This window comes from Coloeus monedula, assembly GCF_965178545.1.
Source record: "Coloeus monedula genome assembly, chromosome: 6".
In the NCBI taxonomy this organism is placed as follows: domain Eukaryota; kingdom Metazoa; phylum Chordata; class Aves; order Passeriformes; family Corvidae; genus Coloeus; species Coloeus monedula.
In genome coordinates, this window is record NC_138786.1 from 3,504,000 (window position 1) to 3,527,155 (window position 23,156).

At 44.8% G+C, this 23,156-nt stretch overlaps 1 protein-coding gene across 1 annotated transcript; it reads left to right on the forward strand.

The window, feature by feature from the left end:
- Positions 1-7,436: 7,436 nt before the first annotated feature.
- ZDHHC13 (zDHHC palmitoyltransferase 13) lies at positions 7,437-22,995 on the forward strand (the record flags this gene model as incomplete). Its single annotated transcript, XM_082282763.1, has 17 exons — positions 7,437-7,457; positions 8,031-8,164; positions 8,545-8,667; positions 9,128-9,205; positions 9,653-9,797; positions 11,117-11,181; positions 11,763-11,925; positions 12,743-12,868; positions 13,174-13,307; positions 14,081-14,181; positions 16,577-16,707; positions 17,739-17,801; positions 18,241-18,334; positions 19,701-19,784; positions 20,590-20,747; positions 21,954-22,051; positions 22,546-22,995. The coding sequence occupies 17 exons, from the start codon at positions 7,437-7,439 to the stop codon at positions 22,679-22,681; spliced, it is 1,854 nt and encodes a 617-aa protein (XP_082138889.1). The 3' UTR covers positions 22,682-22,995.
- Between the last annotated feature and the right edge of the window lie 161 nt (positions 22,996-23,156).

Genomic DNA, 23,156 nt, shown 5'->3' on the forward strand with positions numbered 1-23,156 from the left:
TGCCGGAAAAGTTGAACGCTGCAATGGACTACTTAAAACCACCCTGAAGGCACTTGGTGGGGGGACCTTCAAAAATTGGGAAGTGAATTTAGCAAAGGCCACCTGGATGGTCAATACCCGAGGGTCCATCAATCGAGCTGGTCCCGCCGAGTCTGAACCCTTGCACACAGTGGATGGAGATAGAGTCCCTGCGGTACACCTGAGGGGTATTTTAGGAAAGACTGTTTGGATTAATCCCACCTCAGGCAAAGGCAAACCCATCCGTGGGATTGTCTTTGCTCAAGGACCTGGTTGCACTTGGTGGGTAATGCAAAAAGATGGGGAAACCCATTGTGTACCACAAGGAGACCTAATCTTAGGTGAGAACGGTGCGTAGGGTTTCATTGTGTATATATATATATATATATATATGTATGTAAGGGGTGGATAATGTCCTGGGTTGCGGTGTATTCTATTACCATCCCCATCAGCTGTTGAAATCAGGTGGGGCAGTGTTTCCTTGCCTCCTCCCCCCAGACTATCTTGCTGTTAATGGCCCATCATTGTCCTGCCGCATGACTCAGAGATAACTCCCTCTGGACTATCTTCTGTTAATGAGCCTAATCAACACTTGGCCTCATGACTCATTACCCCATTGTGAGATGCTCCACTCAGAGGGAGGAACCAAGCATCCCAGCGTGGATATAAGCTGAGGCTGAACACCAGAGAGAAGGCCTTTCCACTGGATTTCCAGAGGACAGGAGCTACACAGCCACCACTGGACCTTCTGAGGAGGAGCAGACCCTTCTTTTTCTACAGGATCGCCACTTCGGGAGGACTGCAGCCACCATTCTAGCAGACTGCCAACACCACCCCGACTAACAGGGTGCCAGGTTGTATCCTAACTCTGTCAGTTTAACCCAGTGTTATCCGCTTTTATTGTTTTTTTTCTTTCCCCCTCCTTTTATTTCCCTATTAAATTGTTATTCTGACTTGGTGTCTCCCACTAGTTTGTTTTCAAACTAGAACAGTGCTGCTCTACTCTGGGATGTGGCAGGCGTTGTGGAAAGAACTGGAGGAGCTGCTGAAGCGAGGCCACCTGCCCTGCTGTGGCTCGTCCAGCTCCTCCAGGAGCCTCCATCCCTTCAAGAGGCTGCTCCCAGCAAGATTCTCCATCCCTGGGAGAGCCTCAAGCCTTGCAAGGACGGCACACCATCAGAGACCCGCCACCCAGGCAAGAAGCTCAGGCTGTCAGAGATCCTCCATCCTGCCAGGAGCGTCCGCTATCTCTGACAGCCTCCATCCCCCGCAGACGCTCAGTGAGACCTGTCAGCCTGCAGAAGGTGCAGAGCCTGTGCACAGGTCTCCCAGCTCCCTTGGACTCAGGGACTTCAACAACACGGGTGCAACCCTGACAACTGACGTTGCCACGGAAAGCCCAGGAGTCCAAGTGGGAGCCCAGCCCGATCCAGGGGAGCCTTCTCAGGAGCAGGTGGCAGAGCAGCGAGTGAGCTGGAGCCAGCAGTTGCCGGCCCACAGCTCCCAGGACGCTGTGCCGGCTGTGCCAGCTGGCAACAGCCCGTGCCTGGTGGCGGAGACGACCCTCAAGACACCCAGGAGGTCCCTCCATCTCCAGGAAGCTGCTCCGAGACGGCCACCGACTACCAGGAAGGCCTTTTTGGTAGCAGGTGAGATCTTGTGAGGAGCTGTCTTGAGGCTCTCCCGGGGCTCTTGAGGGGCATGCCCAGGCCAGGCCAGGGCCCTTGAGAGCAGCCAAGTCCCTGGCTGCTTCCAGCGCTTCTGATGCCACGGCTTCAAAAAACCCCTCGCTGGTTTGCAGCTGCTCCTGACACCCCCCTGTGCGAGTCCTCGGGCTGTAGCCCCGGCCGTCCTCAACAGCAGAGTCCAGCCCACGACGCCGGGGACAGCGACGGTGCCGCCCTGCCCCGCTGCCCTCCGGCTCCTGCAGCCGCCTCTGCGCGCTCCCCTGCCCCAGCTCTGCCGCTCGCCAGCCCGACGGCTGCAAGGCGGTGGCCGCTGCCCGGCGCGCAGCAGCAAGCAGGTCAGAGCAACGTGGCCCGCGGGGGCTCGGCCCGCTTCACTCGCGGGCACTCGGCCGGGGGGGGCCCTGGGCGCAAGGCTGATGGCTCGGTCTCGGTTGCAGGGCAAAAGAAGAAGCTGCAGGAGCTGTACCAGCTGGGCCCGCAGCTGGGCAGCGGTGGCTTCAGCACCGTTTTCTCGGGCATCCGCCTCTCGGACGGGAGCCCGGTAGGTGGCCGGGACGGCGGGGCGCGGGAGGAGGGCCAGGGGCGGGGCGGGGCGGGGCTTGAGCTCAGCCCCGTCTCTCGTGGCCTTGCAGGTGGCCATCAAACGCGTGGCCCGGGAGAGCGTCCTGCAGTGGTACGAGCTGGTGAGTGAGCGGGGCCACCGCGACAGAGCGGGCCGTGGCGGGCGGGGATAAGGCCGGGGCCCCGAGGGCGGGAGGCGGCGCAGGGCGGGGGGAGCGGGCGTGGGCTCAGCGTGCGAGCCGGAGCATGGCGGGCCCGGGGATGCCAAACACCGGAGGTGGGGCCGGGCAGGGGGGCACCCCCCAAGCATCCCCTGGGCGGGAGGAAGCCCAAGCACCAGGGAGGCTGCCCGAGGGGGGGCACTGGGGCATCCCAGGCACGGGGCAGCGCAGCCACAGGGCGGCATCAGGCCTGCTGCAGGCACTGTCTCCTCCTCACAGCCCGACGGCACCCGTGTTCCCATGGAGATTGTGCTCATGGAGAAGGTGGGCTCTGGCTGCCACAACATCATCCAGCTCCTCGACTGGTTTGAGCTGCCTGACAGCTTCCTGCTGGTGATGGAGCGTCCGGAGTCATCGCAGGATCTCCTGGCCTTCCTGCTGGAGCAGGGGTTCCTGTGCGAGGAGATGGCGCGCTGGCTTTTCTGCCAGGTGCTGGAGGCCGTGCGGCACTGCACCGCCTGCGGCGTCCTGCACCGGGACATCAAGCCGGAGAACCTCCTCGTGGACCCGGAGAGTGGCGACCTGAAGCTCATCGACTTCGGCTGCGGCACCTTCCTCCAGGAGCAGGCCTTCACGCGATTTGCCGGTGAGCCCACAGGCCGGGCCCCGCTCCCAGTGCCCGGCACTGCACGGCCCCGTTCCCTCCTGGGCTGCGGGGTGCGGCATTCAGCCGGCTGCCGGCTGCCCTTTGGCACGGGCCAGATGCTGTGCCCCAGGAGCCGGCTGCCGGCCCTGCCCACAGAGGGGGGCTGCCAAAGCCAGGCCCCGGCCGCTCGGCTTGGCAGGCCCGCAAGGGCTTGGGCTGCTCCGCTGGCCTTGTTTGCCTCGCAGAATGGTTTCCTGGCTTTGGCCAATTGGCTGGGGGACGCCGGGCGGCCCCGGGGGGAAGTTGTGGCCACCGGCGCAGCCCCTGCTTCCGCCAGGAGGCTGGCACCAGGCTCTGGAAGGCAGCAGCCTGCGCCTGGACAGCGCCGCCTGTGTCTCCTAGGAACACACATGTACAGCCCGCCCGAGTGGATCTGCCTTGGCTGCTACCACGGCCATTCGGCGACCATCTGGTCCCTGGGCGTGCTGCTGTACGTCATGGTCTGCGGGAACATGCCCTTCCAGGAGGACCGTGCCATCGTGTCGGGGCAGCTCTTCTTCTGGCAGCAGGTCTCTCCAGGTTGGTGTCTTGCCTCAAGAAGGCAGGCTTTGGCAGATGGCACCGCGCAGCCCAGCGTGGCCCTCACGCAGCTGCGCGGGAGGTCGATCTGCCCTCAAGGGCTGGCCGCAGGCGGCGGCCCGTGACCACGGGGTCGGCGTGGCCCGCTCGGCTGAAGGAGGTGGCGCGTGTCCTGCCGTGCCGCTGTCCCGCAAAGGGCAGAGTCAGCCGGGAGGCCGGCACAGCTCTGAGCACACGCAGCACGGCCCGGGCCCTGCGGGCGCCGGGAGCAGCTGGGCAGGAGCCTTCTGCAAGTGACGGGCGCTTTCTGGCTTCTCTCCCCAGAGTGCCAACATCTGATCCGCTGGTGTTTGTCCAAGCACCCCGCGGACAGGCCAGCGCTGGAGGAGATCTTGCGCCACCCTTGGGTGCGGGGCAGGCGTCTTTGATGCCTTGCCGGAGCCTCTGCAGCGCCCGGTGACCGAGTCCCACGCAGGACTGAGGACTCGAGTGTCATACCTGAAATCCCTAATTAGCTCGGTCTTTGCATGTTAAGTGCTTTAATTAGTTAATTTTGAGTTAAATATGTTTTAATTGAATGTTAAAATTAACCCATCAGCCCGGGTACAGAAATCAAGTTCTGTTATTAGTGTTCTAAATGGTTCAAAGCAGTTTATTTGCACCATTCCCAGTTAAAAATCCCCCAGTTAAAAGTTTCCCAGTTAAAACCCCTTTTCAAACTGTAAGCCACTTGTACACGATAAGAGTTCTTTTTCCCATGTTCATTGTATACTTTTACAAATGTTTTAAGATGTATGAGATGTATGTTAATATTTTTTTAAGGCACGCTTCAGAACAAGCGCAGAGATCACTGCAGATTAGATGTAGTGGACGCCAGTGCTGGGTGTTAAAGCCTTACTCCTATTAAGGAGCTTTTAATAATTTTTCCTTGACTTTTGGATTAGCTAAAAGTCAGCCCAGCACTGCAAGTTCTTCCACCAGAGGTCCAGTGCTGTCTAAGCCTGAAGATCTCTAATCCCTGCGCTCCTGGGGCATACCTCCTGAGCCACTAGGACCCCAAATTTTTATAGTTTTCTAATTTTTGTAATTTTTCAATTTTTCTGTTTTTAATAAATTATTTTAATTTTTCTAAGAGTTGTCTCGTTCCTCACACGAGAAATAAAAGCACCACAAAGCCATGCGGGGGTGTCAAGGCTGGTCCTGGTTAGCAACTTCAGCTAAAGAACCCTCTTGGGAAAAGGGGTAATCAGAGTGTTCCCTTCAGCCTTTGTCAAGCTTTTGATGCCTTTCCTCCAGGCATCATGGCAGTTTTGTGTCTTCAAGCACAGGCTGTAGTACAGGCAGGAGGGGCTGTAACAAGCCAAGAAATGCAACAGTGAAACAACAGCCGCCCTGTCAAACTGACGCGGCCACTTGGGTTCACCTGAAGTGATAGCTGGGCTCGTGTGTGCATTCCAAGGGCCAGCGGGTGGCAGGCACAGAGATGCTGCTCCTCTCCAATGCTGGGAGAAGAATCAGAAATGGCAAAAGGTCATTTCAGGTTGAGCCCTGACAAAATTCTTCCTCTTTCCTCCACTGAAATGGGAGGCAGGGCTGGGCCTTTGACCAGCTGGGTCTGCAGCCTCGTAAGCCATGGGCATGGAGCCCATGGGAAATGTTGAGATGCTGGAGTTGCTCCCATGGTGCTGGGCTCATTGTAGCCCCCAAGTAATCTTTCTCTACCCTCAAAACAAATGATGGCCCCACCTCCGGTGTTTGGCATCCCCGGGCCCGCCATGCTCCGGCTCGCACGCTGAGCCCACGCCCGCTCCCCCCGCCCTGCGCCGCCTCCCGCCCTCGGGGCCCCGGCCTTATCCCCGCCCGCCACGGCCCGCTCTGTCGCGGTGGCCCCGCTCACTCACCAGCTCGTACCACTGCAGGACGCTCTCCCGGGCCACGCGTTTGATGGCCACCTGCAAGGCCACGAGATGGAGATGGAAAGTGCAGTAACCAGTCTAGCCACAGGAAAGCACCCAGGTGCCTTCCCTGGCCCTGTGGGCAGGTGCCAGCTGCTAACCTGCGCCACCTTCTGTCTACTGCCCTGACCTACCAATACAGGCTTTGGGAAAAAACCATCCTTTTTCATAAATGAGGAAGGGGCAGTCAATAGCTAACTCATGTAAGCACAAGTTAACTATTGGGAGACAGCAAATGTTAGTTCAGACAGCAGATGTTAATTACAAAACCTAAGAAACCGAAGTCGCCCTAATCTTGTCAAGATTGAGGGCACAAGGATTATCTCAGAGCCCGCTGAATCATTCCTCAAAGGACTACGCATGCCCAGGGAGAAAGCTGAAAAGTGCACTGTGAGGAGGACTAGTGGTCTTCGTCAGAAAGACCCCCGAGGAAGAGGAGAGGCCTTCCTCAGCGCGACCACCAGGACACACAGCGCATGCGGGACCCGTATGCTAATGATATTAATGACTCCCGAGAAATCATTTGTACAACCATGCCTGTCCCAAGGAATGTGATGAATACTCATAATTTAACCCATAATACTGTGTTGTAGGGAGCACCGGTGTGCGTGTTTGGAGGAGCGATCCCCACACACCCGGCGTGCGGAATAAAGCAAATACCCACTTCTCTGACTCTGTCTCTGAAGTGTCTCCTGGCCCGGTTTCGGCACGATTCATAAATGTGCCTGCTCTTTCAATTTTCTTCCCTTTTATTTGGGCTGCTGACCCTCTTGTGCCTTGAATGGCTCTCCAAGCCTCTACCTGAAGGCCTGACCTGAGCTGTGATCCTTCCAGCCAGGACCCCGCTGTGAGGGGATGGCGAGAGTCCTGTGTGTCAGCCCTGGTCTGGGGGCTGAGCTGGGGGGTGATAATTACCCCTTTTCTGATGGCCTGTGAGTGATGACTTCCAATTCTCCAAGAGCCATGGCACGTTTCCTCCAGGAGCAGGAGGCCCCCATGTCCTCCACAGCCCTGGGACACCTCAGGCCCTTCCCTGCTCTGCCCAGGCCCAGAGCCATCGAGAGCTGGCGGTCTCCGGTCACCCCATGCCGGGGTTTGTCCTCAGGCCAGAGGAGCTGGCATCGCTCTGGGGGCTGCCAGGGTCCCACCTCACCTGGGAAGCTTGTGGGTGTTTGACACCTGTGGGTGTTTTCCCGGGTTATCCCCATTTCTTCGCGGGGTGACCACTTGCCCCTCACAGACTGCCCTAAAATGGCAGCTCCTCCCTCACCCTGCGCTCATTATGAGGGGACACTGGGGCTCGGCCACGGGTGGAAACGCTCCCAAATGGCCTTGAACTCCTGTGGCAACCGTGCCAGCAAGGAGGTGGCACTACTCCTTGCAGGGAATTGTGGAGAGCCAGGAGGTCCCCCTTGTACCTCCTTTTCTCCAGGCTGAGCCCCCCCAGCTCCCTCAGCCGCTCCTCATCAGACTTGTGCTCCAGAGCCTTCACCAAGGGACCGCTTCCAGCTGCAGAGGCACAACCCCCCGAAAACTTCGCCAGCAGAAAAGGGTCCTTGTCTGACACAAGCCGGGGGGATCCTGTGCAAAAACGAGAGAGTTTTTCGCTGTGGCTGCCTCGGTAAAAGGGAAGGAGCCATTTCAGGCACAGCTCAACAAGCCTGGCAGCCGCCGATCTGCCCGCCCAAGCGGCTCCGCAGCGGCCGGGGCAGCTCAGGAATGGCTCCCCTGGGCTTCCCCGGTCCCGCCCCGCCCGGGCCGTGAGTGCCCGGCCCCGCCCCGCAGGCGTGCCCAGGAAGCGGGAGCAGGAAGCTGCGGGGCCGCGGGGATGGCGGGCAGCGGCCCGGCGGTGAGCGGGGAGCCCGCGGGCAGTGCCGGGGCTGGAGCGGGGCTGGGACCCGGCGCTGCCCGGGCCGGGGGTGCGGAGCGCGGCCGCGGGCCCCTGGCAGGCGGCGAGGGCCGGGCCGCGGTGCCGCCGGGGTCTGGCGGGCGCTGCCGGGCAAGAGCCGTCCGCGTCCTGCCCTGCGTGTGCCTCGTCTGTTGCCTCGCATGGGCTTTCAGGCTGCACGGGCGGCACTGCGGCTCCCAAGTGCGTTTAAAACCCTCCGCAAGGCCGTAGCTGTTGGTTCTGGTGTGGCAGCGCTGTTGTGGCTGAGGCTGCTGTGTCGGGAGCCAGCTCTGCAGGCTGCTGAAGGCCTCTGTCATTTGTCGTTATGATGCACCTTGGCCACATCTCTGCTGTCGTCCGCAAATAAAAGGATTAGTCTCTTGCCAGGTGGTTTTACCTGTGCTTTGAATTAACCTCTTCGTTTGTATTGACAGAAGCTGACACACACAGTGAGTGCTTCTGGTAAAGAGGGCGGTGTGTGTGGTGTGCAGCCGATAAATACCAGCGGTTAATAATTGTTTTGTTAACTGACAGTGTACAAGCCATTGCCACGGGCCTCATCGACCCCATATGCACAACAGGCAGAGCGCCCGTGGAGAGCAAGGTCTCCCAGGCCCATATCCCGTTGCTGAAGACCCCAGCAGCTGTGATATTGTCAAGGCTACACAGTAAGTACATATTCTGAGGGTGCAAAGTGTTGCAATGGATGGGAGTGTCCTCACATGTGAGCCAGGCTGGATATTTTACAAAGGAAACGTTTTCAGTTTCGTTTTCTCCCAGTAGTGGAAGAAGAGAAGTCACTTACAGTTGCTATTGTGAATAAAAGCATTCCAAGCAGCTTTCTTTAAATAGAAACTTCTCATCAAGGCACAGCCTCATTCTTTTTACAAGCCTTCCATTGAATGCAGTGTGGAGTTTGCTCAAGTAGGAACTGCTGGGTGATCTTTCTCATATGTGTTTTTCCTCTAGGATGCAACTGTTTCCAGACTGGAGAATACTGAAGAGATGATAAGTAAATTGATTTGTTTTTTTTTTCCCCTCATTTAAGGTATGGAATGCTAGAGCGATGCAAAGAATTGGTAGAAGCAGGATACGATGTTCGCCAGCCAGACAAAGAAAATGTGACTCTTCTTCACTGGGCAGCAATAAACAACAGACAGGAGCTGGTGAAGTAAGCCGGGAGTCCCTGTGACAGTAACAGAGCGTATTCTGCCACTGTTACCTATAATCACTTTGTTGCTTTTGTACTGGAAAAGGAAGCCGGTGCCTGAGAAGAAAAGGGTAGAATTCAAATTTTGATGCGCTTAGCTTTGCGTCGATGTCACTGGAATGTAAAGACAGTGCGGTTTCTTCAGATGTGAAATCATGTATTGCATGAAATAATTTTATTTTCGTGGGTTTTTTTAACAAAGGTGAAAGCTGATCTTAGAAGTACCTTGCTAAAGACTGTATTGTTTCTTCAGCATTTTCTTGAAACAGTGTCATTTACTGCAAAAGCACTTCTGTCCGTTTGCTTCTCTAGTGAATTTTTTATTAGGAGTCATTTACTCCTTTAGCTGTGTTACCATTCGTATCATGTTTTGCTATTTTATTGTGCCTGTTCCTGACCTTCCTGTGTTGCTATTACACAGCTACTACATTTCCAAAGGTGCGGTAGTGGATCAGCTCGGTGGAGATTTGAATTCTACGCCCCTGCACTGGGCCATTAGGTAATGCTGCTTGCAACCGCTACTTGCAAATCTGTCGGTATTGACAGCTGTGGTAGCGTTTCCTGAGATCCGCAGAACAAAGCAGTGCTTGGCTGCAGAAAACATATGCTGAAATAATTCTTCTGGGAAAACTTGTCCCAGTGCAAATTCTCCCATTGGAAGATCAGTGCTTCCTTCTGGACCATCAGTCTTTTGCCAGAGTCAGAGACTTGGCTGACTGCTCAGAGGAGAAATTACTGTAGAATAACCTCTGTATTCTAAATGAACACTTTGCCCTAGGCTCAATCATTAAGGTATATATTGAATATGATTTGCTGAAAAAGCCATGAGAATCTGAGAGAAAACTGTTTTTTGTGCGGTCTCTAGGAGAACTCTAAGGGCAATGCTTTCAATAAAATACCAATTTTTAAAATCATCTCTATAGTTTCATTTCACATATCGTTATAGACAAGGACACCTTCCCATGGTCATGTTATTGTTGAAATGTGGAGCGGATCCCAGTCTTATTGATGGGGAAGGATTCAGTAGCATTCATTTAGCGGTGCTGTTCCAACACATGTCCATCATAGCCTACCTCATATCAAAAGGCCAGGTATGTTGCTGATGCCCAAAATGTTTTCTGCTTATGAGTAGCTGCCTGTGTGTAGGAGACATTTCAGAATTAACTGGGTTTTTTTCCTAGATGAAAAGCAGTTCTTTTATACCTATTCTTCTGTGCTGTAAGTACAGACAAACTTAGATATTTTTATATTTGTATATATTATTTTTTTCTTATACTCTTCCCTCTTCCTGTCATCCCCCACATCCAGACTCACCTACATTTCAGTGTATTTAGGAGTGTTGTTAAGGCTGTGCAGATTTGTGGTGCTGTGAAATAACCAGTGGCTTTTAAACCTGGGAACAAAAAGCAATATATGATCTATAGACAGCATGAAGTATTTATGATTTGATTGCAGTTTTGTAATTAATAATTATGCGGTTGTCCATCAATTGAAGAATGCAGAATGAATGATCAGACCAGGTCTGAATTTTCATTAGAAATTTCTGTGTTTAATTTTGTAATGTATCCATGGTAGTTGAGGTCTCTTAGCTTATATTTGAAATGAGCAGAATTAATGACAAGTGTAACAATTTGCTAATAAAAATGACAGGAGAATTCTTGTATGATCTAGGCTGATTCTGAGAAACAATCTAGTCTTAGGCTTTAAAAATTTGTTAAGTTTATTTTCTTTCTCATAAAATTCTCTTTAGGGAGAGTAACTGACTTCTGGAATGTAGGTATAGTGGTGTATATCACAGGCTTAATAAAGTTGTTGGCCACCTATCATCTACTAAAAAAATCAAAGTGATTAATTCTTTTTGGTAAATCTGCTCTAATGTAAGGATGGATGGAGGCAGGGAACAAGGAAACTTTGTTGTGAAGAAGGAAGAAAATTAGGTAAGAAAAAGGAAGGAAGAAAATTTAGGTTAGATATCTAACTAATGTCTTGAGATACATAATCCTTCTTTGTTGTTTTAATAAGCATGTTTTGTGTACTTTCTGTACATCTGTGAAGTACATCTATTTACACAAGGAAGATGGTTAGCATTGTTTTACAAGGTCTTTCTTATTTATAGTATTTCTTTGTAAAAGAGGACAAGAAATATGGTTCACATGATTCACTTAAAAATATCCTTAGTGGAGTCTCTCCCTTAAAAATTTCCTTAAATGGAAACTCACAATATTTTGAAAGGAATGACATACAAGACTTGTAGAAGGAGGAAGAAATTTTAAATGAGTGTTGGCTTCTTGGCTGGTATAATTTGGTTTCTGTCCATTTTCTGTTGATTAGTGAAGCTAAGCCAGTTGTACAGCCCCGAATTTCATTGTTCCCTGAAATTGCTGGTAATCGCTTGTTATCTTGTTCTTAGAACGTAGATACAACAGACTTCAATGGACAAACACCTTTAATGTTAACAGCACAAAAAGCCATTGGGTAAGTAGAAAATAACTGAAGAAGAGTCTATTGTACTGTACTCAAGAAGCAGTGAGGGGAATTTTTCCTTACTATTTTTTTTTTAACTGACATTCCTTTCCCTTCCATTTGTACTAAAATACGCAGTATTTCAGAGATCAGGAGTTGGGAATGGATCATTGGATATAGCAAAGAAAGTGAAAAGAATTTCTAGAAGAGGTTTAGGTTTGTGGTTGAATCATCTGCAGCCTTATTGTATTTTCTGCAAAATGAAAATAAATGAGTATGGATGCAGTGAAATGCATTTAGAACAAATAAAATGGGGAGACAGAAGCTACACATGGTGTTGTAGAAGATATAATTTGTGTTATGTACCTTATAGTTGCTAAAATGGTGAAGTAACATAGTCTGGAGAAAAACTTCCAGGGCAGGTCTGGAATTCTAAATGTGGATCTGTCATTGATGAGCTTGTTCTGAGAAGGCATTATATACTTGCTGTTGTTTCACAGATGGGAGCTGTTGTTTTATAAAGTGTTCAAAAGTTTCATTTCCAGTCCAGATTATCTTCCGTTTGTTAACTCTTATACTTTATTTTCATCTAGACCAGAACCCATGAGGTTTCTCTTAAAGTTTAACCCCTCTCTCAATGCTGTAGACAATGTTCAAAAGAATACTGCACTTCATTGGGCAATAGCCTCAGGAAATACTAGTGCAGTGGATCTGTTGCTGGAGGCTGGTGCTAGCCTGGACATAAAAAATGTCAAGGTATGTTTTCCTTTGTGATATTTCATCCCATGTGGCATGAATGTGTAAAATGAATGTAAAGAAAAATCTCAGTCCTCTCCATGTTGGATGTAAATTATAACAGGGGGCAAGTGTTCTTAGTCTTTCCCAAAAGGAGGTAGCACCTTTCTTGAGGTGTGGCTCTAAGTATGAATGTAAAGGTTCTCTGGTATGAATGTAAAGGTTCACTCAACAGTAATTGTGTCCTTTGCAGATTCTGCCTCCCTCACCTTTTTTTGTTTCATTTTCATGGGGCCTTGTTTCATTTCTTTTTCATTTCTTAATTTGGCTATTTCCTACTTAAAAATGTTGTCATGAGGACTTGGGCAGATTTTAAAAAATACATTTCTTAGTGTCCAGTCAGATTCATAAAGACTTCAAATTAGGTGGATGTCCTTCTGTCAAAGCTGGTGTTTGGCAATGCCTGTTGTACATATCACATATTAAAGGCTTCATCTTAATATTTGTAGAAACTGATAGTGAGAAGTATAAATGTTGAAAGTATTGATTCCCATGGCTATATAGATATGTTATTGGAGGCAGTCCAACAGATAAATAGATTCAATCTGTTTACAAGCGTCAGCTTTCTGAACTACAAAGCTCCGATTTAAGCATGTTGGCACTCTGAATTTAGCTTACATTGCCTTAAAAAATAGTGGGGGAGGTGGGGCTGGGAAGCAACTGCCCGGTTAGTCTTGTTTTAACTATATTCATTTCTTGCTTCTCTTAAAAGTGAGATTGTTTATGTGTTAAGTACATAAATAAATAAACAAATAAATAACCCTCTTTGTTCTTAAAGGGAGAGACACCGCTTGACCTTGCTTATCAAAGTCAGAATAACTTCATGGTTTATATGATACAAGAGGAAGAAAGAATGAGAAACAGGAGAAGTAACAGGTTACTGAAAATAGTAGAGAAATATGAGGTAATTTCCCGGGTAATAACTAATGAAAATAAAACTAGAGCATGCTCTGTTTAGAATGACATGCAAATTAACTCCAACAAGAGTAATTTCTGAAACTGGGTGCACAAAATAGAATTCTTTAAAAGCACCTAGGAGTGGTTTGGGTGGGGGGTTTTGTGTCATACATCACCCCTGCTTTTGATGTACTGATGTGTTGCCTTGTCTTATATTGAGTCTTTCAGCATTTGTTATTACGTGAACTGAATACTTTAAAGTAAGACCTGCTTGAGTATTTTGTTGTATTTTAACAATAATAATTTTAACAGCTCTTCCTGATGTTGTCATCTTCCTTGACATTCATGTGGGCCATTGGATACGTCATGAACTTAAGTTCTGATTCTTGGCTTTTAAAAGGAGGTTTGCTTCTCAGCCTGCTATTTGGGATGTCTCTGTTTGTGAGGTTTGTGGCTTTTTCTCTCTGTTTATGTACTTACTTGTCAAACACACTTTAAAAAGTATCTGATGCATAATTCTTTTCAGAGTTTCGTTTCATTTAATATAAAAGATACCTCTTGAGAAATGGTTGCATGGTCTGTGAAGAATTTAAATATATGTACTTTTTAGAATGAATGACCATAGAAATGGAATGTATTTAAGTATACACAATAATAATTTCTTGTCACTGAAAGATTTGGAAAAAACTGGTGACCCAGTCTGTTAGCTAATTTTAATGTCAAAGAGCAGTATTGGTCATCTACATCTGGTAGACAGTGAGGTATCTGCTCAGAAATGTGCTTTATCACAATGTTTTCCTGCTCTATTCTGTCACAAAATGAGTTTTAATGAGCCATCCCCTCTCCTTCTGCTCCCTAGACTTCCCAGTGTTATCCTGAGCTGTTTCTTACTTTTCCTGCCCCAGTCAGTGGTCACTGATATGGCAATGCTATCTGTGTGCAAAGAGACAGAGATTGGACTTTTCACCCAGTCCTACCGCACTTCTCATATATAATACTGTGCTGGAACAGAGCACTCTTCAGTTTTATTTTGCATTGTTTATCCCCTCTATATATGGATAAAGAATGCTTTTGGGTGACAGTTCTTGATTGCTTTGAGAGACTTGAAATAAACTGTGTGCATGAAGTTTTTACAGTAACAAACCAGATGATTTATATTCCATGATCTATGTTTCGAATATATTTTGAAAAATATTTTTTTCTTTTAATGTTCTTTCAGGCAACTCGTGGGACTCAAGAATCTGAGGTATCTTCCCACAGCATTTCTGCTAAGTTCAGTTTTTTGGATGTCCATGACCTGGTTTTTCTGGTTCCTGCCTGATATCCTTTATACTCAAGAAATGCAATAGAACTCTCCTTAGAGTTTCTTGTAAAGCTAAACCTGGTCATGCAAGTAGTGATGAGCAGTTCCAGATAATTCCATGTGTCTGTTAATGTCTGGTAAGATTGGTTTAATCCCATTGGGAAGGGGCAAAGTGACTTTAAAGTTATACACACACTAAAAATCTTTACCTTCTTTTGTCTATAGCAGATTTTGTCTTCTTTATAACCTGAACTATTTCATATATTACTGGAATATCAGAATGAAGACGTTTATTATAAAACTAATGGTTTCTGTTAGCATCTCCACGTCACTCTAATCTTCTTCACTGAGGCTGCTGTACAGTGATGTATTTTGGCACGTGGTATAACTGGGTAACACATATCTTAATAATAATTTTGAAAGCATCTCTTCTTTCTAAAATGATAAGCATTTGACAGTTAGTGACATTTGTGCTCCTGCCTTTAAAAACAACATCCTCCACCTCCCAAAAAAAAGGAAGAAGTTTCTTTGTGCTCCTGCAAAGTAGGCTGTCCGGTCTCCTGTCTTTATTCACAGGTTACACTGGCTCCTTAGTATACAGTGGTTTCATTTCTATTTGACATTTGCTTTCTTTGAAGAGCCTTTTCACTGGTGAGTACAAAATTTAGTAGTTTCTGCTCTCTTTGCAGTGCCCTGCTCTTTTGTTACACAGTCGGCATCTGTTTATTGATAAAGTTGTGTGAAAAAGCCTTTAGGAAGATACTTAGAACTGCAAATAATTTTGTACTAAACCAGCTAGAATATACACTTTGCTACACAGTTTTAATTAATTTTAAATTTAGCCTTTAAAGGACATTTTCTCTTGTACTGTTCCCAATTAAGATGTCCTTAATAGAATTATCAGGATTAACTTTGATGAACTGATCAAATATATTCCTGCTGGGGATTCACACATATGCTTTAATAAATGGAAATGGTGTTATTCAATTGTTGTGAAGCTTTAAGGTTTGTTTTGTTGGTGTCATCTAAATTAAAAGGAGAAAAAGATTTCCCCTGGTAGGGATTTGAGTCAGATACTTTGCTGAAGATAGTGATCATAGCGATATTCTTGAAGGCCTAACCATAGCTTAGTGAGATGGGCCAGTGGATAGGTTTCCATTTCACTGTCCAACCCTTTTTTCTCATGAATGTGTTTTCCTTCTGGAGCTGGTCACAGATCTGAATGTTTTAAAAGTTTTCAGGATTTTAGTTACCTGTATTTGTCTGTCAAACTTCCTCTGGACTGAATGAAAATCCAGCCATTCTAAGTATGTATTTTTCTTAGCTCCAGAAAGCCAATAGCAGCGCAAAGAGACCAGTGGTATCCACAAAAAACACATCATCATTTTGACTTCTGTGCACTCTGCAACTGCATTGTAACAAACACAGCTGGCATTTGTGCCAATATTTCATAAGGTATCATCTTGATTTTAAATAGAACTGTTGGCAGTGTTGTTAGTTTGTAAGACAAAACAACTTTGAGGTTGCCATCCTGGATTTTTAAAAATTATTTGCACTGGAGTTCATGGAGTGACTGAGGGGTCACTGGAGATGCAATCCAGGTTTGAGCTCTCTGCCTGCTCCTTGGTGGCATCAAGGACTGTTCTTTAGCAGCCTGAGCTCTCAAATTTGATGCATGAATTTAGTTAGTGTGAAACTTGTCCCACTTCACATTCCTCTGTTGCTGTATAGAGACAGTTAATCTTGACATGTTTTTCTTCCCCACTCATCTGATACACAGATGGTTTTAGTTCATGGTGTAAAAGCTATGTTCTTAATGTCCCATTACCTTCAGAGTTGTTTAGGAGTCTGTGCTTGGGCTTTTTAGAGTGACAAAAATAGTTTCAGGGTGGCTTTCAGTTACATTTTTTCTGAATGAGTATATTTAGTTGCTTTTGGCTGAAATGAATGGGACAAGGTAAGACTGACTAAGAGCCTGTTTCACTTAGGGGTGGGTGCAGCAGCCAAACAAATCTCACAGCTGTCTGAAGCTTTGTAGCTCTGCATGTCTGACTGGTATTGTTTAAAATAGAAAAGTGTCTGAGGGAAAAAAGAAATCAAATTTGTTTTATATCTGTGAAATATTCAAAGGCAGAAGTCTGGAGGGCTTTTAAGGAGGGTGACAGGGAGCCATATTGTGATGCAGGTTTATACAGTTGTAAGAGTCTTCTCCAGCACTCAAACTAGACAGAATATTCCACTTCTCTGATAAGATGGCCTTGGAAGGAAGGAGAGGATCCCACTATAAAAGTGAAAATAATTTTTTTTTTTTTCTGTGTTGCTTGTAAAGTAGTATGAACTAATTTTAGAATATTTTGCTTGTTTGACAAATAGTGGTGATATGAGTTATAGGAATATAGTCCTTAACCTGACTATCACATACCACAAATGTAATTGTTAAAATCACTGTTGTGTTCAGCATGATGGGTCTTCTCTATTATTTCTATAAAACCTGGAGTACTGATCCTGGATATATAAAGACTTCAGAAGAAGAAAGAAAAGAGGTAGGTGGTTTTGTAACAACAAATGGAAGGGCTGACCTGGTACAGCATGTATGTGCTTCTGGTTGATTTGTTTGTCATCATGTGCAGCTTTGTTAAACTTGAAAGCAGTGAAATATTCTTCCTTAAAGAGTTTTTAGCAATGTCATTGAACAACACAGATCTTGGAGAATTTCTTCTTCTACTGTTTGTTTCCTTATCTTCCTCATCCTGCTATAATTTCTTTGCCTCTATCTTCTCACTGAAGTGTGAGCTTTGGCCAAACGTTGTACAGACCCACCTGTTACCTGTGATATGAATTCACATAAAACTTCACTTAAAAAATGGAAGTTTCGTATGGTTTCTGCTCCAGTTGTCTCTGGTTAGAAAGAAATAGTCACATGGCTTTCCTTTATATCAATGCTAGTAATTATCTGAAGTTTGTAATGTGCTTTGAGGGTGTGTATAATGATTTGGTTTTTGTGCTTGAACATCATGCAACTAACCTTCTATTTCCTAACTGTTTTATAGTGGCCAAAAGAAATCATGGGCAGCCAATCATTAGAGATTTTAGTGTTTGGTCTCCCCAACCTACAGGTTCAGGAAAACATTTTGTTTGTGATCTCATGGCTCTCATTGAGGTGGTATTTCATTAGCTTGCCAGGGAGTATAAACAGCAGTTTTAACTTATTGGCACAGGACTCATAAACATTGTATCCTTGTAAAGGAGCAGATGTCATCTCCCTGAAGTCTGGCTGACTATTTATAGAGAGGTGCCATCTCATTTTAAGGAATATTTAATTTGCATTATTTTGACAACACGGAAATACTTTTCTGAGTAATCTTGTGTGGGTGAAGCTGCATTAGTCTTTACTGGTTTGGTTTTCCTTGTGGATCTCTTTAAATAGCAAGTTCTTATTCCTGTTCATGCTTGACACCTAAAATACTTACAAATACTAAAATACTTAAAAACTGCAAAAGGCCTAATGTGGAAATCTTCATAGCACCTATGGAAATGTGACCCAAATGCAAGCACAAAATACTTTGTCTTTCAGAATATTGTAGCTCTTGCAGAAGCTGGTTGCTTGGACTTCAGAACATTTTGCACATCATGTCTTGTAAGTGGGGCTTTTGTATTTTTTTCTTTGTGAACCTGCCTTTTACTAAATACTGCTGTAAAAACCCCTTTTTTCCTCACTGCTTGTCATTAAAGTGTTACACAAGTAGTTTGTTCTATATTGTTTAGATTTCTTTATTTCTTTTATGGTGACAAGAGATGCTTTGAGATCCTTGGACTTTATTTTGAAAATTGATTTAAATTAAATTAATTTAAAACATTTAATTTAATCTTAATTTTTTAAAATTCCATCTCTTTTTTTTTTTTTTTTTTTTAATTAAGGTAGGTGGTTCTCATCTATGTTCTGTGTTGTGAGGTCTATGACACAGTAATTATGCAAAATGTGGTGGTAACTGTAAGATGAAGCCTTTGAGATGAAGGCTTTGAGCAAAGTAGGTGCTTCTGCTCTGAGTGCATTCTTTTCCTTCATCCTCACCTAGGTAAGGAAGCCTTTGAGATCTGTGCATTGCCTTGCTTGCCAGGCATGTGTAGCCAGATATGATCAGCATTCTCTGTGGACTGGACATTGCATAGGTAAGAGTATGTGTCTTATCAAATTTGAAAATGCTATGTATTTTACAAGTCACAGAGATAACATTTATCCCCTTAAAGAGAGAGCACACATGATGCAAGAATATCCAGTTGATACTGAAGGGCTCTGATAGGTGCCAGAGGGAAATTAGATGGAAGAGAGAAAAGCAAATAAAATTATTCAGGGAGAGGTCACCCTAAGAATAGAGACCACAAAATCTGGAACCCTTTCTTTGGAGAGAGAAGGAACAGGGGCTATGATTGAGACTTTGAAAAAGGAAAGAAAAAAATTATTAAGATGGTGGCTAAAGTGAATGCAGAACTGTTACTAGCCAAGCACATCATAGTAGAACTAAGGATTTAAAATCGTTAAAGAAAAAAATGTCTCCACATGGCAGGCAGTGAAATTTTGGAGCTTACTGCCGTAAGGGTTTGCAGAGACAGGCAGTGTCAGCAGGTTCAGAAGGGGATTAGAAAAACTTTTTTGGACAATGTGTCCAAGAGTAGATACTAAAAGAACCAGACAAGTGTGCACACTCTGACATTTTAATGCAGTAGCTATGGATGAGGAGAATGAACTCCAGGAAGTGGCTGGACTCGTGTGTCCTCCTGAACTTCCATTGCCTCTTGTCACTGTTAGGGACGGTTCTCAGTGGAGCAGCTGTACCACTGAGATAACCCCGAAGGGCGTTTTCATGGTCTTGTGTTCTTCCCTCTTGCTCTCTGCCTTCCTTTCTGGCTCATTACTGGGGATGAGCTTCCAGCTTAAGACAGGAAGGTGACAGCTTTACATCTGTAATAATATATTTTTCACTTTTTTTTTTGCCAATAGCTTTTCTCCTAATGTTAAATTCTATTAGTTTGCTATTTAGAAGGTGCCAGGCATCCTTCTGATGCATTTTCTCAAAGCTTTGAGCAATATGACTGTAATTTAAAAAAACCCATATCTTCATGTAACAATTTTTCTGACAGAGGTCTGGGGCTTTTTATGTGTATGAAGCACACAAGGTCAGACAAATTGAACAGCTTAGACTTCTCAGTCATATGAGACAATTTTATTATGTGTGGGAGGGAGTTGTAGTTGCTTAATTAGTCCTCATCAGACTAAAACAGCTGAAGGCATGCTCTGAAGGAGAGACAAATCCTGGCTGACTTTATCAGAACTAATTCTATTATATGAATTGGGGTGGCTTACAGGAGAAAGTTGAGAGAGAGATCAGCCTTGTCACACTCTCCTGTGGATGGCATAGGTTAAAATAAGAAATGGTTTTGACTCTTTTTATTCCTGTTAACTTCAGTGGAAATGCAAGTAGTGCTGAATTTTAAAATGTCCAACTTTTAAAAATTTTTTTCCTTGCCTCAATTTCAGGCATTGGGAACCATTATTACTACCTGCTGTTCCTGTCTTTCCTAACAATGACTGGTGTCTGGCTGCTTTATGGAACTCTTCAGTGTATGTATCCATTAATTTAGTTTAATTTATCTTTCAAATCCATCTCTGTGTGGTCTTTATTTTTTAGCATTTCGTTTCCAGCAAGTGTACCCTGAAAGCGATACCTTCTTTCAGCAGTGATGTTATTGTGTAGCTTAAGTGAAAATGCATCTGTATCTTTCGTCAAATACCTGATTCCGTTTGTGTTGAGCAAGAGCAAAGATGCTGCTGTAGTGGGATGTCCATTGGAAAATGAAATACCAGGAAGCATTTTTGTTAGAAAGGAAATAGGGAAGCCATGTGGAGGAAGGTCAGGTGACAGGTTCTAATCTGGATGCCCTTTGCTGTAACAGAAAATAAGTTTGTAAATACATTATTGCAAAAGCTTTATTGATTTTTTTAAAATTTGGAACTATCTCTACTAAATGCAAATATTTCTTTTTGTTTTTAAAGTAGTTTAATTTTGAAGAGAAAAAAGCATAATATCTCCTTAATAAATCTGAACTGATACTTTGAAAAATTAAAAAAATTTATTGGAAAGGAGAGGAAGGCCCTTACAATGTAGTTCCTGAGGATGAATTACCATAGCACCAACCCTTTAAAACAAGTATGTTTTTCTGTGGATCATGAGCACAGAGTGTAAAGATTATGCAGCCAGAATAGCAAGCAGTCACATATCTATGTGGGTGCTTTGGGGTGACAACAGGGTAGGTGAAATGTGGTATTTCTAGAGGATGTTGCTGTCTAATATTCATTTCATGCAAATAATCTTTGCTCAGCTCTGAATGGCTTAAAACTATAATTAACTGATTGTGTGTCTTGTCAGATTGGTCTAACCACTGTGCAGCAAGCTACCATCAAGATGGAGCGTGGACATACTTCACCCAGACCGTGTCCTGCTCTCCATGGGTTTCCTACATCTTCTCAGTAGCCTGTTTCCATACCCTATGGGCCTCCTTGTGGCTCACTGTTCAGCTTTATCAGGTAATATTTTCCTTCAGTTTATGCTTCTTGTCACATTAAAGCTTTTCCCTGAATGATTTGCTCCCATAAAAACTCTGTGCCTGCTGTCCCTGATTACTGTCACAGTAAGGTGCTTCTCTTAAATCTCAGGGCAGACCTTGAAGTTTCACAGATTCTTGTGCACTCAGCATTCCCCTGTTGGAAGTAGAATCACAGCCTGCAAATCATTCCTATAACTGAGTTCTGGGTTTACTACTCATCAAAAATTCCAAACCTTTAAAAAGTTGTATTTAAAGACAAGAAATTTATTTGACTCATAGAACTGGTATTAGTGCCCCCAAAACTGCCCAAGAGCTCAGTAACACAATTATTCCTGAGTTGAAAATTCTGTGGCAGAGCTCAGGCATGTGTTATTAGACTGTATTAAATCCCACTGCTACAGTAAAAATACATGACCTGGATTTTATCTTGTTGAGGACTGTCAAATCTCTTGTTTATGTTTTTCTCAGAGAAAAGCTTGGCTATGCAAACAAAATTGAGAAGAGCTGTCTTAAAACATCTGTGAAACAGCTTGTTTAGCAGCTCGTAGGAAAGAGGTGTCTTTGAAATATGGGTTAAACATACTGAGCTAAGGACTTGTTTTACATCTTTTTAATAAAAAAAAAAAAAAGAAAAACCAAAAAGCTCCCCAATTTTAAACAGGTACTGCTAGATTTTTGCAGTGTCCAAGACGCTGGGATGTCATGCTGGAAAAAGATAGGGAGGATATTTACAGTTTAACTGCTGTGTTTCGTACACAGTCATTTGAAAATGTGCTGCTTTATGGCATTTAGTGTCATTGTGGATCAAGGGATCTTTTTCTACCATTTTCTTTTACCTTTTTTCTTTTCTACCATTTTACCATATTCTGTGGTAGAATATAGACAAAAAAACTGTGATAGATCTTATACTTCTGCAGACATCTGTGAATCTTAATTAGAGTCTTCACAGATATCCCAGTTAAGCTTGCCTCCTCTGGAAGCTGGTGTTAGAGCTTGCTGGGTTCTGTTTTAGCCCAATTTAAATACAGACTTTTCAGTCATCAGTTATAGCAGTGGTTACTTATTTGTTAGATATGGCCAACCTCTTCCACCCTGCTTCCTTCTCATTAGTATCTTCTAGTCTCCCCAGAAGTTTAATTTGTGATGTTCGTGTTGTAACCGTTACTTACATTTTTCTTCCAATCAGATTGTGTTTCTGGGATTGACCTCACATGAAAGAATGAATCTCCTGGTACAGAGAAAATCGTCTAAGCATCCTGTTTCACTCAGGAGGACTCCATACAAGTGGGTAGTAATGAACAGAGTGTTTTAAGCATGTTATCTCTTCAGTACTGATTTGCTTCACTGCTTCGTAAATGCAAAAACACTATTCTGGGTGCGAGGGAGTGCTGTCCTTTAATTTGTTCATCAGTCTCTGTGTCTGATCAGAAAGAGAATTAGGTATGAACCGACCCCTTTCTGACTTCTCTCGCAATATTTAGCTCTATTAATAGAGAAATTGGCACCAAGGTTTCTCTGTTTCCTCAGGTATACTAACAGATGAGATGTTACTAACTTGTAAATACTTGAGTTCAGCTCTCAATTGTTAATGTAAAACATGTTGTAAAAGTTCAGCAAAGGAATAATGCTCAGTTGAGAGCTCCTCTGTTTCTTTTCCCTGAGCTGTCTCCCTTGACAGGTTAATATCTTAAGTACTCTCTCATGGTGAACTGGTATTTTTCATGCTTGCAGTCTTCTTATTTTAGGTTTATTAATGCATATTTTTCTCTTTTTTTCAGCCTTGGATGCTTCCAGAATCTTGCAGACTTTTTCCAGTGCGGTTGCTTTGGTATGTTCAAACCCAACGTAATTGACTGGACCAAGCAATACAAACTTTTTCATCTGGCAAAGGAGAAAAATGTTCATTCTGTGTAAAGTTTTGCTTAATTTCGAAGATGGTTGAGCTGAAAGTTAAATAAAACTGGATATTTTGTTAATTTTTACAAATTCCTCTGAAGCTGCTTGTTTTTATTTTTTATTATTGTTTCAAATATTAAACTTACCTTGCATAAGATACAGCAGATTTGTATATGGAACAGTCACCATGTGTCTGTGTATGTATAGTTTGAGTAGGTTGAGCTGAAACTATTTAAAATTTTATGTGAGGAGATGACACAAATATATATTTTTTTTAAAGGTAAGTTTTTAGGGCAAAATTTTAAAATGATGTTGGTACCCTTTGCTTCACTTTGCTGATAACAAAAGACAATTTTGAAAATTAAGATGAATGTTCATGTTGAAAAACTTAATATAACGATTACATTGTAATTTTATTGCTTATGCTGTGAAAATCTCTATTAAGTCTTTGTATTTGAAGGGTTTACATGTAATAAAATAGAGCTTTCATACT